Below are 17,164 nucleotides of genomic sequence, written 5' to 3'. Positions count from 1 at the left end.
GCATTCTTGGCAACAAGGGCACACTGCTGACTCATATCCAGCTTCTCGTCCACTGTAATCTCCAGGTCCTTTTCTGCAGAACTTCTGTTTAGCCAGTTGGTCCCCAGCCTGTAGCAGTGCATGGGATTCTTCTGTCCTAAGTGCAGGACTCTGCACTTGTCCTTGTTGAACCTCATCAGATTTATTTTGGCCCAATCCTCCAATTTGTCTAGGTCACTATGGACTCTATCCCTACCCTCCAGCATATCTATCTCTCCCCCCAGTTTAGTGTCATCCACAAACTTGCTGAGGGTGCTATCCATCCCATCATCCAGATCATTAATGAAGATGTTGAACAAAACTGGCCCTAGGACTGACCCCAAGGGCACTCCGCTTGATACTGTCTGCCAACTAGACATTGAGCTGTTGATCGCTAGCCATTGAGCCTGACAATCTAGCCCAGTGGTGGGCAACTTGTGGCCTACGGACCGCATGCGGCCTGTCAGAGTAATCCACTGGCGGGCCGTGAGACAGTTTGTTTACATTGACCATCCGCGAGCGTGGTCGCAGTTCGCCATTCCTGGCCAATGGGAGCTGCAGAAAGCAGTGGCCAGCCTGCGGCCTGCACTGCTTCCTGTAGCTCCCATTGGCCGGGAACGATGAATCGTGGCCACTGGGAGCTGCGGGCGGCCGTGCTTGCAGATAGCCAATGTAAACAAACTGTCTCGCAGCCTGCCAGCGCATTACCCTGACGGGCCGCAGGTTGCTCACCACTGATCTAGCCAGCTTTCTATCTACCTTATAGTCTATTCATCCAATCCATACTTCTTTATCTTGTTGGCAAGAATACTGTGAGAGACTGTATCAAAAGCTTGGCTAAAGTCAAGGTATTTCACGTCCACCGCTTTCTCCATATCCACAGAGCCAGTTATCTCATCATAGAAGGCAATCAGGTTGGTCAGGCATGACTTGCCCATGGTGAATCCATGTTGACTGTTCCTGATCACCTTCCTCTCCTCCAAATGCTTCAAATTCCTTGAGGACCTGCTGCATCATTTTTCTGGGAACTGAGGTGAGGCTGACGAGTCTGTAGTTCCCCGGATTCTCCTTCTTCCATTTTAAAAGATGGGCACTATATTTGCCTTTTTCCAATCATCTGGGACCTCCCCTGATCACCACAAGTTTTCAAAGATAACGGCCAATGGCTCTGCAATCACATCAGCCAACTCCCTCAGCACCCTCAGATGCATTGCACTTGGCCCCATGGACTGGTGCATGTCCAGCTTTTCTAAATAGTCCTTAACCTCTTCTTTCACCGCTGAGGGCTGCCCACCTCCTCCCCATATTGTGCTGCCCAGTGCAGCAGTCTGGGAGCTGTCCTTGTCTGTGAAGACCAAGGCAAAAAAAGCATTGAGTACTTCAGCTTTTTCCATATCATCTGTCACTAGGTTGCCTCTCCCATTCAGTAAGGGACCCACACTTTCCCTGACCTTCTTCTTGTTGCTAATATACCTGTAGAAACCCTTCTTGTTACCCTCACTCCCTTGCTAGCTGCAACTCCAATTGTGCTTTGGCCTTCCTGATTACACCCCTCCATGCTCGAGCAATATTTTTATACTCCTCCCTAGTCATCTGCATGGCCGTCCCTAGCCATTTGGGTGCCCTAAGCAGCCCCAGGTCTCCCTCCCTCACCTGGGTCTGGGAGGCAGGAGCTGTGGGGGGCCACTTTTGGGGGCCCCATAGGCCCAGAGTGGCCTGGGAGATTAGTGGGGGGCTGGGACCAGCCCACTCTGCTTCTCTCGTCCCGGCCCGAGCCATGTCGCTTGGGGGAGGGGGTTTGGGGGAAAGGATCCCCCACTCACCGGCAGCAGCGGGAAGCGGAGCAGCCCGGCCCCAGCCCGCTCTAGTCCGCCAGCTCCCAGCCGCGGCGCTCCACTTCCTGCCGCCGGTGAGAGCCGGAGGTGGTCCTTTCCCCAACCTGAGCGACATGGCTGGGGCTGGGGCAAAGGAAACGGGGTGGGCTGGGGCCACGTCTCTCCGCTTCCCACCGCTGGTGAGTGCAGAGGGTGATCCTTTCCCCGGACTCACTGGCAGCGGGAAGCGGAGCGCCACGGCTGGGAGCTGGTGGAGTAGAGTGGGCTGGGGCCAGGTTGCTCCACTTCCCACCGCTGCCGGTGAGTGCGGGGTCGCTGGGGGAAGAGGTAGAATGGGGGTGGGCTGGGGGCAGGGCAGGGGGGAAGGGTAAGAGGCAGGGCAGAGAGAGTTGTCTGGGGCCCCACACACCCCTAGCGATGGCCCTGCCCCTTGCGGGGGGCGGGAGGGGGGCTGGCCAAGAGATAGGGCTGGTCGCCGGGGCTGGTGCTGCCACGTATGCAGCATGCAGCTGCCTAGGGCACCATGAAATGTGGGGCAATTTGGTGCCCCACATTTCATGGTGCCCTACGCCGTTGCGTATGCTGCATATGCCTAAGGACGGCCCTGGTCATCTGTCCAAGTTTCCACTTGTAAGCTTCCTTTTTTGTGTTTAAGCTCACTGATTTCTCTGTTAAGCCAAGCTGGTCGCCTGCCATATTTGCTATTTTTTCTGCATATTGGAATGGTTTGTTCCTGCGCCCTCAATAAAGCGTCTTTAAAATACAGCCAGCTCTCCTGGACTCCTTTCCTCCTCATCTTAGCCTCCCAGGGGATCCTGCCCATCAGTTCCCTGAGGGAATCAAAATCTGCTTTTCTGAAGTTCAGGGTCCATATTCTGATGCTCTCTTTTCTGCCAGCCTGGTTCCTGCTCCCTGGGGCAAACACCCAGGTCAGCTCCTGCTACCACTGCTTGTTTCTCTTGCAAACTGCACCAGAATTTGCCATCCTTACTCGGGCAAAACTCCATCAGGAATCTGATTTGAATGATGCTTCACAATTTGGCCTGCTATATCCAAAATTTATGCCCCTAATGAAATAGTTTGTTCATAAAGAGAGTGGCAGTGAAATACTCGGGGCGCGGGGAGAGGAGGAAGGTACAAGGAATGGAAAACATAAGAGAAACTACAGCAGGCATCTGCTATAGACTTTAACACCTCTAGGACATATGAACGTAGGAATGGCTACATAATTGTCTATCTAATCCAGCATCACATCTATAACAGCAGCCAAGACCAGATACTTCAGAGGAAGGTGCAAGAGATTCTGAAGTGGATACTGATGGAATAACCTGCCCATAAGGGATGTTTCTTCCGAAACCTCGGCATTTAGTAGCTGTCTTACATCCTGAAGTACAAAAATTGATTGCAGTAGTACAAGGGGATTAGATTTTAGGAGGGATCTAAGATTTTAGGGTAAAAACCCCTGTACAGGAAATGGAAGAGTGGAAGGGAAAGCAATATACTGTGATAAAGCAGAATTAGTTACTGCCATCAAAAGGGTTAAAAAAGAGAATAAGAAGGAAATTTACAATTAAATTAATGCAACAAAAGTACCAGAAAGACTGTCCATTGATACATGAGGGGGGGTGGGGGGGTGGAATCAATAACTAAAAAATGGTCTTGATAGTGATTTACTTTAAAAAAAAATCTTTCTTCAACAAGAAAAATAAGGTAAAGAGCCTCACAGTTAGGAAGTAATGAAAACTTTGTCACTGAAAAGGCTGGTGAAAAACAAGTAAGGGAATACTTAGGAAAATAGCTTGTATAGAAATCAGCATTCTGTGGTGGTGTGGGGATCAGCTAACAAACTCAATGAACTGCCTGAACTTTCTGGAACATCATAACAAACTAGGAAAGATGCCAGAAGACTTTAAAAAAGCAAATGTAGTGCCATTCTTTAAAAAAAAAAAAAAAAAAGTGATCCTGGAAAATTATCGCTCTTTCAGTCTAACTTTTGTTCCTGGTAAATTAATGGAATAAATAGTAAAAGAAGAGAAAAATGTAAACATCTAGAGGATAACAGAACTATGAGTAATAAGAAGCAGCATAGATTTATAAAGAACAAATCACGTCAGTCAAACCTGATTACTTTCTCTGATTAAATTTACAAAATTAATGGATGAAGAGAATGCCACAGATGTAATATATCTGGACTTAAAGCATTTGATACAGTGCCTTGTAAAACGTTACTTGAAAAATGAATTGATATTGGCTTGAATATGAGCACTGCCGCATGGATAAAAAACTAGCAGAAGGACTATAAACAAAAGGAAATATAAAATGGCAAAGAACTGGGTTGTGGGGGTTAGGCTTGTTTTTATTTAATGTCTTTATTGATGATCTGGATGAGAGGCATGTTAAAGAAATTTGCAGTTGATACTAAATTGGGAGGAGCTGCAAACCCTAATGAGGACAGAGAATACAAAGGATCTGCCGTTAGAAATATGGGCAGGAAATAACAAAATTAAGTTTGACTTGGATATATGTAGTCAGTGGTAGAGCCAGAAATAGAACCCATGAGTCCTTGTGTCCACCTCACTAGATGCATGTTTCCCATGACTAAAAACCAAAAGAAAACAAACAACAATAGAATAAGCACCTGGTACAAGCTGTGAACACACAGCTTCCATTAGCAGCTAATGATCTGTAGAAACAGGAGCTGAAACTCCAGCAATGGGACCTACCAAAGCACAAATCTTCAAAAAATCAATACAGGAATGTCAGGCTTTCAATAGGGAAGATGTAACTTTCATTCAAACCAGGGCCAGAGGTCAGACAAGCTAGTTGCTGATATTTCCATAAATAAGAACTTCATAAACAACCTGTGGTGACTGATAATATACACCCACTAAATCAGAAAGTGACTGAAGATTAGACACTGAGTCAAGCACGAGGAGATACAGGCCCTTTTCCAGCTGGGTTTGAGAGACCACGTATGCAGCCACAGCTCCTCTGACAACCTTCGGTCAGGCTGGGGCACAGAACTGTCAACTAGAAGAGGTCAAAATAAAGAGTAATTGGTGCTCTCTGTGGGAGGAGCAGTGGCTCTTCGTGAATGGGACACAAGAACTATGCCATTCCCTGACAGCTATGCATATTGGTCTAACGTGCCCACCTTCCAGGCAATGTAGGGACACGTGTTGTGGCATGAGAGTGTGCTAAATCGTTGTAAGCATAGGTGATGCGTTCGCCTTCTGTTTGGGGAGGCTTACACGTGAGCACTGGAAGCTCCCTAGAAGTGTGGGGGGGCACCAGTGCCTGGACTATAACTCCACACTCTTGAGGCCCTGCCTTCACTCTGCCTCTTCCCTCCCCCAAGCCCCCCCCACCACCTGCTCTTCTCCACTCCTTTCCACAAGCCCCCCTTCGCCTGCCGGCTCCTCTCTGCCTCTTTCCCCATGTCCCCCACTTGCCAGCCACTTGCTCCTCAGTGCGGCAGAGGGGGCTTAATGAGACGAGGCGGAGCAAGGGCAGGGCCTCAGGGGAAGAGGATGAATGGGGGCGGCGCCTCGTGGCCAAGCATGGGTGGGGCCACAGTCTGGGCACCAGTGGCTCCCTCACTTCTAGGGAGTTTCATTTCTGGTGCTCCAAAGGCAGCGGCTAGGAATGCCAAATTTCTAATCACATAAAACTGAACTCCCTAGCCCCACCCCTTCTCCAAGGCCCTGCCCCCGCTCACTACATTCCCCCTTCCTCGGTGGCTCGCTCTCCCCAACCCTCACTCACTTTCACTGGACTGAGGCAGGGGTTGGGGTGCAGGAGGGGGGGAGGGCTCTAAATGGTTGCAGGCTCTGGGGTGGGGCTAGAAATTAAGGGTTCAGGGTGCGAGAGGGAGCTTCGGGCTGGGGCAGGGAGTTGGGGTGCAGGAGGGGGCTTTGGGCTGGGGCAGAGAGTTGGGGTGCAGGAGTGGGTGAGGGCTATGGGGTGGGACTGGGGATGAAGGGCTTGGGGTGCAGGAGGAAGCTCCAGGCTGGGTGGTGGAGCCAAGGGATTTGGAATGTGGGAGGGGACTGCAGGTTGAGGCAGGGGCTTGGGGTGTGGGGGGGTGAGGGCTCTGGACTGGGGGTGCCAAATCTGGGGTGGGGCTGGGGATAAGGGGTTTGGAATGCAGGAAGGGGCTCCAGGTTTGGGGGGCTCAGTGCTGGGGCAGCGGGTTGGAGTGCAGGCTTACCTTAGGTGGCTCCCAGTCAGCAGCACAGCAAAGCTAAGGCAGGCTGCCTGCCTGTCCTGGCTCTGTGCTGCACCCCAGAAGCGGCCAGCAGGTCCGGCACCTAGGTGGGTGGTGGCAGGAGCGCTGATCTCGCCCACAAGCACACACCCCCCAGCTCACATTGTCTGGTTCCCGGCCAATGGGAGTGCGGAGCTGGTGCTCAGGCAGCGCATGGAGCCCTGCGGCCCCTCTGCCTAGGAGCTGGACCTGCTGGCCGCTTCAAGGGCACAGCACGGTGCCCTAGGACAAGTAGGGACTATCCTGCCTTCGCACTGCAGCACCGTCAACTGGGCTTTTAACAGCCTAGTAGGCGGTGCTGACCAGAGCCGCTAGAGTCCCTTTTCAACCGGGTGTTCCGGTCAAAAAACGGACACCTGGTCACCCTAGCAGCAGGCTGGCACTCCTCCAAAGGGATGTGACCTGTGCCGCATCCGCAGCATTTGCCCTCCTGCATGACCAGCCTTTTTTGGGGAGGCTTAGCCTCCCCCAGCCTCTTATACGTGCCGCGACCCATGGTTGTAAGGAATGTGCCAGTGAGCAGACCACTGGGCAAGACACCAAAAGTCAACTAGTGGTGAGAAAGTTATTTCTATTTCATAACCTTCAACTGCAGAATCACAGAATAAATCAATGTCCTGCTTATTCTGGAGCATCCCCGGATACCCCGTTTTTCTCTGCCTTTTACTTTCAGTTTAACTTCCTCAAGATTCTATGATACCACACTCCAGCTGAGACTGCTGGATGCAGCTCCATCCAGTTTGTCTCTATTGTCAACCTGGGAATGGGGGGAAGGTTGCTCTGTCCCTCTCCAATAGGATAAAGACCCAATCCTACACCCATTGAAGTCAGTGGAAAGACACTCATTGACTTTGTTGGGCATTGGATTGGTCTCTAAATGCATTGTCTCCACATTGCTCTGAAGGGAGTAAGCAAGGAAGGAGATTTGTTTACCGTGTCCAAAGAATGAACTAAAGAATGAGGGGATGAAGTTAAGAAAAGGAAAATTTAGGCTGTACATGAAGAGACATTTCCTAATGATGAGGTTTATTTGAGTTACTGGACTAGAAGTTTTATGCTTTCCCCTGAAGCATCTGGTATTGGTCACTTTTTGAGACAGAATAGCAGCTAGACAGGCCACTAATCTGATCAGTCAGGCAAGTCCTGTGTTAGTTTCCCAAGAGAAATGGTGGAAGACCCTCACTTGGAATATTTAAAACTAGATTGGACAAAATCCTGGAAAAATTAATGTAGGGAACAATCCTGCAGTCCTCTCCAAAGGAAGGGCTAGATGTTTTCTAGTAAATGCCAAAATAAATGCAACATTACCTCTGACCCATGTGCTTATGCAGTATAATACAGTGTGATGGCATCTACAGGCCTCACTCTGAACCAGGACTGGGAGTACAGCAATACTGGGCTAGGGAGGTGCAGGGCATGTTCTCAGTGGAGGAACAGTTTAAAAGGACACTGGTAGCCCAGGAAAAGGGGGGAAATGAGTTGTATGTGGCATCAGGAAGCAAGGCTGCGGCTGTGGCAGGAGTGGCAAAAGCTTTGTGATGGCTGCTCTAGTAGCAGGGACTAGGTTTGCTGCCCCTCCGGGAGCTGAAAAACCCTAAAAGAGAGACTAGTGAGAGTCTGCTAAGTCCCCATGCCCCAAACTGAGGAGCTCTAGTGTGGTAGGAAGTACCCAAGGGAAAACATAATTTGGAGTAGCTCAATAAGTGGGCTGGGTACTTTGATAAACCCTAGGGCCCTGTGTTGGGACCTGGAGTGGGTGTGGGTCCCCCTATCTCCCCCCTCCGCTGCTCCACTGTAGTGACAGAATCTCGGGGGGAGGGGTTGGAGTATATGGAGGTGATTGTGACCCCCGTCAGCCTTCTCTGGGATGACTAGGCTGAGAGAAGATACAAGGCCATGAGCTGACCACTAGACCAGGTGGTCATTGGACATGCAGTCTGTAATTACATGATTACATACTATTTTTTTTCTTCAGTACCTCCATTCATTCAGTGTACAGGATGGATAGTGAATGAGGCAGGAGTGTGCAGAGGTTGAATGGTGTACATGGGACCATATGTTCCTATTGGATTCCGGGAAGTGCCCACCCACTGCTAAAGGATCCTCCCCCAGCCTTAAGGGAGGATCCCCAAGGTCCAGGTACTCAAATAATTACAGGGGACTACCAAAAATGTAACAGGCTGGTGTGAAGGTCAAAGGGTCAAACAAAGGTAACCTGAAGGGGACACCAAGCAGAGTGAGACCATATGTTGGTAGGCATCTGCCTTATTCACTGTGACTGTACAACATATGCATTGAATGAGGTAGAGAAAACAGTCCATGGACATGTAATTGAATGCTGTATGGTAATGTGTGAACAACCTGAATGTTGCCACTCCCTGACTTTTGAGTGCTGCACTCTCCCCTGTAACAAACAGCCTTTTTGTATGTAGCAATACTGCTATGTGAGGTATCCACTGCCTGTTGTGTTTGGGTGCCGTCTGTGAACACAGACAATAATAACTGGGCATAGAGGATATGAACCCATTCAGTAGGATAAAGACTGATGGAATCCCATCTGTCCACTTCAGCCAAACACCACACTCTGTAGATGTAGCATACCTTGGGGGCAGGTACTAGCTGGGTCACATCCACCTCTGATAGAGACCCAAGCCCCCAATCTCCTCAGACTTTAGTCACACAGATTTTATCATGCCAAGAACGATTTTGGCTTGTGTCTCACTTGCCTATCATCTTGTCCTATTGTGAGCTCCTTGGGGTAGGAGTCTTGTGCTCACACCTGTACAGCAAAGATGAGGCTCAACAAATAATCTGAGTAGGGTAAAAGAGTCCCACCCAACCCTGAGATCATAGAATATCAGGGTTGGAAGGGACCTCAGGAGGTCATCTAGTCCAACCCCCTGCGCAAAGCAGGGCCAATCCCCAACTAAATCCCCAAATGGCCCCCTCAAGGATTGAATTCATAACCCTGGGTTTAGCAGGCCAATGCTCAAACCACTGAGATCTCACCACTGCTGCTGTGCTTAAAGCCAGGTCCTAGTCTAGGGCTCTTGGTGGGGGCATGGTAGAGTCCCCCAAAGATCTCATTGCCTTGAGAGGGAAGGAGGCAGTGGATCCACTTCCCTGGGAGAGGGGGAACAGGCTGGGTCACACCAAGCCTCCAGGTCTCTGTTTAGGCAGCACAGTAGTGGGGCCAGCCCCCTGCCTGGCAAGCTGTTGCCGCTGCAAAGAAAGTGCCCGAAGGGAGGAGAGAACAGAGCGCAGGCATCGTCCTGCCCCGGTGGCCTGAGCTGCGGAACCCTCAGGAGGCTGCACAGCTCGCGGCCCCCGTCTCCACCCCACGCGCCTCCTACAGCCGCTCATCGTTCGTACACTCCCCGCCGCGCGGGGCGGAAGTGTGCACGATGAGGGGGCGTGGCGCTGTGCGGGGCGGAAGTGACCCCGCGACCGGAAGTCCCGTTCCGAGAGGAGGCCGAGGACAGCGGAGAGGCCGAGGCGGGCGCTGGGTGGCGGGTGAGTGAGTGAGACCCGCCTTGGCCCGGCCCGGGTGAGTTGGTTAGTGCGAAGGTCTGACATAGGCCGGGGGATGATGCCAGGGCCTGGGGTGGTGCCAGACAGCGACGGGGGGCAGCTGGGGCCCGTGGGGGGTACGGGGCCCAGGCAGGGAGGGCGCCGAGGGTGGTTCCGGCCGAAGGGTGACAGCCGGCGGTGGGGAGATGAGCTGGGAGAGTAGCTGAGGAAATGGAACACGAGTCCTAGCGTCGGTCTGTGCTGGGGTTGGGTGATGGAGGATTTTACCTGCTTGTCCTGTGTGTTTCCCTGAAGCTTCTCAATCCCCAGGTCCTGGCCCCATCAGGGCTCTGGCGGAGGGCAAGGCACAATGTCCTCTATTTCCTGAGGCAACTCTACCCCGGTGTACACAAATCTATTGTAAATATTCCCATAAAGTGTTTTCAGTTTTCTGTGTTGTGGGTTCAGTTTGTTTCTCTGATTAGAAAGTGTCAGAATCTTAGTAGGAGTGGATTTATTGTGTAATAACAGGATCTTGTTTTTGTAGTATCTTACTCCAAAGTGCATTAGATTAAAGACACACTGTATATCGAGGGAGCAGTCATTTGTGGGGTGGGAAACCACAGCTGTTTGATAGTGCACAGCAACACTACACAACAGTTTTGGATGAGAGATGAAGAACAATCCCATAAAGAACTGCAATGGCTGAGGAGATGTAACAAACTAGACTATAATTACACAGACTGAAATTTGATCAGTACTCCAGGAGTTAATGCCTGATTTCCCCCACCTCAAAAAAAAAAAAAAAGAGGAGTGGTGGGGGGAAGCATCATGGAATCTTCGTGACTGCATTAGAATGAGACTTAAGCTTTATTCCTCTTTGGAAAGACTGACCCTCATGCAGCATAGAGTCTGTAATGCCCATTGTGCCATTGGTCTGACCCAAGTGTGCCACCTATTAAGTCACTCAGTCCCTACGTGACTGGTAGAGGTCTCCAATCCATGTACTGAGCAGGCCCAATCCTGTTTTTTGCTTATAAGAGCTGATGGTATGACATCACATGGTGTTCTGAATGCAGGCCATTTCACTTTTAGGCTGGATACTGTGATATAGTGCTTCAAGGAAGAAAATGCAATCTCATGTCCATGTCAGGCATAAACTTGTCTCTAATTGCTATAGTATGAGACGCTCTTGGCTGGGAAGGGGAAGTGGTAGCCCTAATTTTAAAGGGAAGACTGAGCTGTAGCACAAGAAGAACAGTTTGTCTGCATTAGTCCTATTGGGCAGGTCCAAGGTGAGTGTCTAACCAAGTTGCTGGTGTGAAGAAGGCTCTAGTTTATGCTGATCTAGTGATGTGCTGTTTATGCTGATCTAGTGACATTAGTGGCTGGTGCTAATTGTTTGTTTTCGTGTTTAGTAGACCTTTCCCATGGATGAGCTGGTGCATGACTTGGCCTCGGCCTTGGAGCAGACCTCAGAACAAAACAAGCTGGATGAGCTGTGGGAAGAGATGGCCCTGAGCCCACGGCAGCAGCGACGGCAGCTTCGCAAGAGGAGGGGTCGTAAGCGGCGCTCAGACTTCACGCACCAGACAGAGCATGCCTGCTGCTACAGCGAGGCTTCAGAATCAAGCCTGGATGAAGCCATGAAGGACTGTCGTGAGGTGTTGACTGCCAACTTCAGTGACTCAGATGACATGGCTGTGGCCAAACGCCACCCTGCTCTGAGTGCCACCCTAAAGAGCAAGCAGCATTCTTGGCATGAGTCGGACTCCTTCACAGAAAATGGACCCTGCCGACCCCTCAGGCGCCGCCGGAAGGTGAAACGTGTGACCTCAGAGGTAGCTGCTAGCCTCCAGCAGAAACTCAAGGTGTCGGAGTGGAACTATGAGAGGGGCTATAGGTTCAAGTCAGCCAAGAAGCAGCGTCTGTCACGTTGGAAGGAGAATGCCCCTTGGACTTCATCCAGCCATGGCCTGTGTGAGACAGCAGAGAACAGGCCCTTCCTCAGTAAAGGTGGGAGGAAGGAGAGGATGGAGTGTGAAGCGGATGAACAAAAACAGGGTTCTGATGAAAACATGTCTGAATGGTGAGCTCTCCAGGCCTTTCCTTCCCCTACCACAATCAGATTATCAAATTCCTTTACAGCTGCTTGCAAAGACTGTGCCCTGCTCTAGGCAGTTCCCTCTTTAAAAAAAAAATGGCTACTTTTCCCTTAAAGATACAAGAAGAAAAAATCCCCAAACCTTTCACAAGGTGCAAGTCCTTGCCTGCAGTCCTTGCAAGCAATCCTGTGGTGCTAAATCAATGTGCATGTTGTCCTCGTGACCCAGTAGTGACGTGTATGTTGTACTCGTAACAAACCGGTGCACTTGTAGCTCCAATGGGAAGTCTGTTGTCTCTGTCTTCACAGTGACAACCAGCATGCTAGTAGCTCTAGTCTTTGCAGGTAAAACCAGGTTGACAAGTCTGTGAGTGAGGGATGAGACTGATTTCAGTTTCATGTTTCCAAGGGTTTATGAGAAACAAGAAAGGAAAACAGAACAAATTTCCTGTAGTGACCAGTGACTATATGTACCTTGATCAAAACATTGTTCTGTTTACAAGTTAGTGCATGTTAGTTGTCTAGTGTAGTTGTAACAAAGGCATAGATCAAGGTGAGGCCTTTCTTACTGAAGAGAGGATGCTTTTTTTGACATCTAAAGATGGGAAAAGATATTTTTATCTAGTAGTACTGGAGAGGAAATATTGAGTAGCACCCTGAGAATGTACATCCATGACAATGGGCAGATAGATTCCCTCACTTGATGGAGCAGTAATAGATATTGCTAGCCTCCTCGAGGTACTTTCTACACCAATCAGTATCTCTTCCATCATGTTCAGTTGAACTTAAACCAACTGGCTTTCATCCAGCCTTTTCTGTGCCAGCCATTGAGAAAGCAAACACACAGCTTTGTTTTGGTCCATCACCTGAGGAATGCGCTGGGTGATTGTTTTGTTTTCCCTCAGTTGGTTTCTTTCCCTTAGACTAATTAGGGTATGTCTACACTACAAAATTATGTTGACCCACGTTACCATGACATACAGCCACTGCATTAATTAAATTGCTTTTGTATGTCCATACTATGCTCCTCGTGTCAGCGGTGCGCATCTTTACCAGGAGTGCTTGTACCGATTTAACTGTCATTGTGGGGCAGCTTCTGAAAATTAGCAACAGTCGATGTAAGCAACACAGTATCTACACTGATGCTGCGTCGACCTAAATAAATCAATGTAAGCACTACACCTCTCACAGAGGTGGAGTTATTAAGGGTATGTCTACACTGGAAACTTCTGGGAACACTCCCGCAGCAGTGCTTTGAGGTGCGTGTGTGGTCGTGTCCGAGTGCTGGGGGAGAGCTCTCCCAGCACTCCTGGTAATTCACCTCCACGAGGGGATTAGCTCTGAGCATGGCTCCCAGCACTGGGAGCCTGTCTACACTAGTGCTTTAAAGTGCTCAGACTTGCTGCACTCAAGGGGGTGACTTTTCACACCCCTGAGCCAGCAAGTAACGACTCTATAAATTGTAAATGTAGACAAGCCCTAAGCTGGAGTAGTTGGTGAGTTACATCCATGGGAGCTACATTTTAGTGTAGATGCTTACAGAGTTAGGTCGATGTAAGCTGCCTTGCATTGACCTAACTCTGTAATGCAGACCAGGGCTTATTGTGCATATGTTTGCATCAAATGACACTTGCCATCTGCTGCCAAATCCTTCGGATTCTCTTTGAAAATCCGGAGGTCAAATGGTTTGACCATCTCACCTCCACATGTATGGTCTGGGATGTGGCTTGTTGAGGGGAGTGGAGTTAGAGGGAGAATACATGTGCATTACTTCTCCCTGTAGAATGCTCCTGGCAGCAGTGTGGGATCATGCCTTTGCCTCTCCTGCACTAAATACAGTGCTTCCCTACTAGAAACAGCAGAGTGAAACTTGGTATGTGTACATCACTTGCACTCTGCTGTAGATGCTCCGTCTGATACCACTGAAGTGCTTTGTACAGCTGCAGCAAGGGCATATCCTGAGGAACGTGTGAAAACTGGACAGGGAGAAGAGAAAATGGTCATGAGTATAGCCATAAACAGGCAAGAGGAAAGGTGATTGACAAAGCAAGTGGGGCCAGGAAGCAGCATGAGTGTTCTAGTGGCTGTGGTACATCAGTTTGGGATTGAATTGGGTTTCTCACTTCTGTCAACAGATTGCGAGTACTGCAAAAGTAGCACACTTAGCCACTAGGGGAACAAATGTCTTGTATCATTCAGCAGTGACGTTTCCCACACCCTCCTTCCTCCTGGATTAGCAGGAGCTAGCCTCTCTGTGGAGATAGAACACTCAGCACTTGCATCACATTCCTTTGCTTATGCTCTGATCCAAAGTGCATTGAATTCAATGGAAAGACTCCCGTTGACTTAATAAGCTTTGGATCAGGACCTTAATGAGGAAGCAGCTTTGATGGATTACCGGTGGGGCTATATTCAGTTTTATACTGGAGAAAGCTTTGTTACCATATCATGTCTTCAGAGTGGGATGTGGGGGGATGAAGAATTTTAGAATATCCTCCCACACGCACAGATAATGGAATAGGCAACATCCCACATAAAAGTGGGGGAGATGGAGACTGAAATGAAGGGGGGAAAGGAAATATACGTAGGAACATGGTGAGGGAGCAAATGACTGATCTAAGAGTGGTATGAGAGGGGAATCAAAACCCGATGCCCAAAAGGAAGGGGAAACCAAGAGTGAGAGAAACAAATGGATTAATTTTAGGAGATATTTGAGATTTTTGGCTACCAATACAATGGTGATGACTAGTAAACGTCTTAGGTAAAACCTCTCCACCAAGTTCCCCTTTTAATGTTTTGGAGCTCTTCCACACAATGGGGAACTGACAAACTATAAATGGAGGCCCTGAATGTCTATCTCATTTGTCTTAGATGTATGCTGTCTGAATTGTCTGCTTAATGTGATTACATAGGGCAGATCAAACCAGAATAGTCCAAGTGCTGGCTGAGAACATCCTTGAGTAACACGTGCTACCTCAAGTTCATGGATAACACATTGTCTGTCTAATCTTTCACATAGAGCAAAATCTAACTAGACTTCTTTTTGTATCGCTCAGTTTCAAATTGGATGTTGTACTAAGTTTACCAGCCAGTGATAAGGTGAGCCCTTGTTTTATCTTGATGTATTCTGGGCTCATAGAATGACCAGTTACTCCCCAGTTTGTAGTTTAGTTCCTTTTAAATAGTAGCAGGTTTGGTGACTGCCTCTAGTGGCAGTCCTGAGCCTGGCTCAGCTGATGTATTAGAGGCTGATCTCTCAGGAAGGAAAAAATCCCCATCTCCTGGAAGGCAAGTGACAGAGACAGAGTGCTCAGCCTCCCCCTCCTTCTCCAGCCCGGCCTGACCTTCTGCAGCCCCTTGGTGCTTCTTGTTTTCTTATTTTTATAGAAAATCAATATCCCTCCTGACACAAACAATAGCTCAGGAGCAGGAATAAACGTCGGAAAGCTGAAATCTCTGTCCATCACCTCTCACTTTAACTCCCCCAAACTATTTAATTATAAGCGTGCTTTGCTCCAGGTGTTTGCGACAGTGAAATTGCTAAATGAGGACCATTTTAACCAAAGATTGGGCGATCAATAACACTCTATAGCAGTAGCTTGTCGGATCAATAGCATTCATTATTTCATGGTTAAGGTAAGTAGCCTCCTTTGCAAGTGGAGGTCATTAATCAGTGCTTACTGGACCTGAGGAAAGGCTTGTGTACAGGATACTCAGTTTTCCAGGCCTGAAATATAAATGGGGTATAGGTAAGGATATCTTTCCATGAATCTTTGTGCTGATACTGCAGGTAGAATGCTGGGTGTAGTATGCATCTATAAGTCACTGCAGGGTTTTCCAGTACTTTTAGGCACCTGCTATGCTGTTAATTTGATTAGGAACTTGGTTTAATAATCCTTTTCCTTTTTTATGTTTCCTGGTCCTATGCTTTAAGTACTGTCCCTTTCTTATACAGCATGTTAGGGGATGGATGGCACAAACTTCATAAGAGGCTGGCTTAGAACTTGGTGTTAAGTTGCATGCTAGAATGTGGGAGGGACTTGCAACCTCTTCCATCTGTATATTTAAAACTACCAATGGAAAAATGGACTCTAATGCATTGATGAAGGTTCAGACTTCCAGGTATCCAGTGTAATGGATTGTCTTAGCTAGTTTACAGAACATGTTTTTAAAAAAGCAATAATATGCTTCACAGCATGTGGTTTTAGTGAGTACTTACAGTTAATTGTGGATGGGGTGACACTCACTGTCCCTTTGCCTTGTGTCCCATAAAGTTTCCTGAGGATATTTGTGGCTGGTATAACCACACACCATGCTGTGTGATGTTGCTTTTCCAGGGTATATGAGGATTTTATATAACCACACTGTTGAGATTGTTTCAGATGCTAAGTTACAGCTAACATTCACTTCTCCCGTAAGGCCCTGTAACCCATATGCGGGGTGGAAGGGATTTGCTTTTGCTGAGAGATCTCAGAACAATGGAGGTATTGGATAATATGTCCTAGAAAAGAAAATCCTAGCATCAAACCATCAAATACGTAGGACTGACAGCACAATGTTCAACCTTTTCAAAACTTTTTACAGACAGTTAGCAGTTTTCTACTCAGATTATTTTCCAAATAAATTCCTTGGTAAACTGTCTTCTGGAGCAGCTGCAGTGGCCAAGTTTAAAACTCAGTGTAACTCGTGGTTACCTACAGCAGCAGGCTATGTAGTACTAGTTTATTTGGATGAATGATGTGTGATGTAATTAGGTCAACCTAGTCGCTACTGTAGATGCAGGTAGGCTGAGGGAAGAATTCTTCCATTAACCTAGGTGTAGTGCCTCTCGAGGAGGTGAACTTACAACAACCAAAAAAACCCTTCTGTTGCTGTAGTGTCTATGCTACAGTGGCACAGCTGTGCTGCTGTAGTGCTTGAAGTGTAGACCCTTACAGTCTCTTATCCAGCCAAAGAGAGGAGAAGGCATTGAAGAGAAAACATTTATGTTCCATTTATGTTGGAAAATGGGAGTCTAAAAAGAAAAAGTTGTGGTACAATTGTCAGTGGCCATCGGGTGACCCACGAAGGGAGCATTTAGCTTAATTTCTGTTGCCTGGTTGTTACCAGAGAAGGGGATATCTGCAGAGAGTGTCATAAATATGATTGTTAGCCTTGGTGTCCTGGCCTAATCCTATTTTTGATGATTATGTTCTGATAACCTAAAATTTCCTTTTTTTAACGAGATACAGGATTCTTCCTAAACTGCATAATGTTATAGTGAGCTGTTAGACAGCTGTCATGTTCCATGCCAGAGGCAGTCATGTGTCAGTGATGAATTGATTCCCATTTTGTATGGTATATAAAGCACTTTCAGGTCCTTTTGGGATGAAGGGCACTGGCAAAATGTAAAAGATTACTGCATACCTTTTAGCGGTTAACTGTGTTTGT

At 48.2% G+C, this 17,164-nt stretch overlaps 1 protein-coding gene across 17 annotated transcripts in view; it reads left to right on the top strand.

The window, feature by feature from the left end:
- GPATCH2L (G-patch domain containing 2 like) overlaps positions 1-17,164 on the top strand; it is a 99,114-nt gene that overhangs the window by 54,600 nt on the left and 27,350 nt on the right. For 11 of the 17 annotated variants that reach the window (XM_045014312.1, XM_045014319.1, XM_045014318.1 and 8 more), the window contains exon 2: positions 11,049-11,719. In XM_045014312.1, the coding sequence (XP_044870247.1) occupies positions 11,061-11,719 (659 nt within the window). In that variant the 5' untranslated portion in view covers positions 11,049-11,060. Of the gene's footprint in view, positions 1-9,553; positions 9,668-11,048; positions 11,720-17,164 lie in introns of those variants that run through there. The other 6 variants (XM_045014310.1, XM_045014313.1, XM_045014308.1 and 3 more) reach the window with 5 other exon arrangements.

The sequence above is a fragment of the Mauremys mutica genome, chromosome 4 (assembly GCF_020497125.1).
Source record: "Mauremys mutica isolate MM-2020 ecotype Southern chromosome 4, ASM2049712v1, whole genome shotgun sequence".
Lineage (NCBI taxonomy): Eukaryota > Metazoa > Chordata > Testudines > Geoemydidae > Mauremys > Mauremys mutica.
This window is presented reverse-complemented; position numbering and strand designations above follow the sequence as displayed.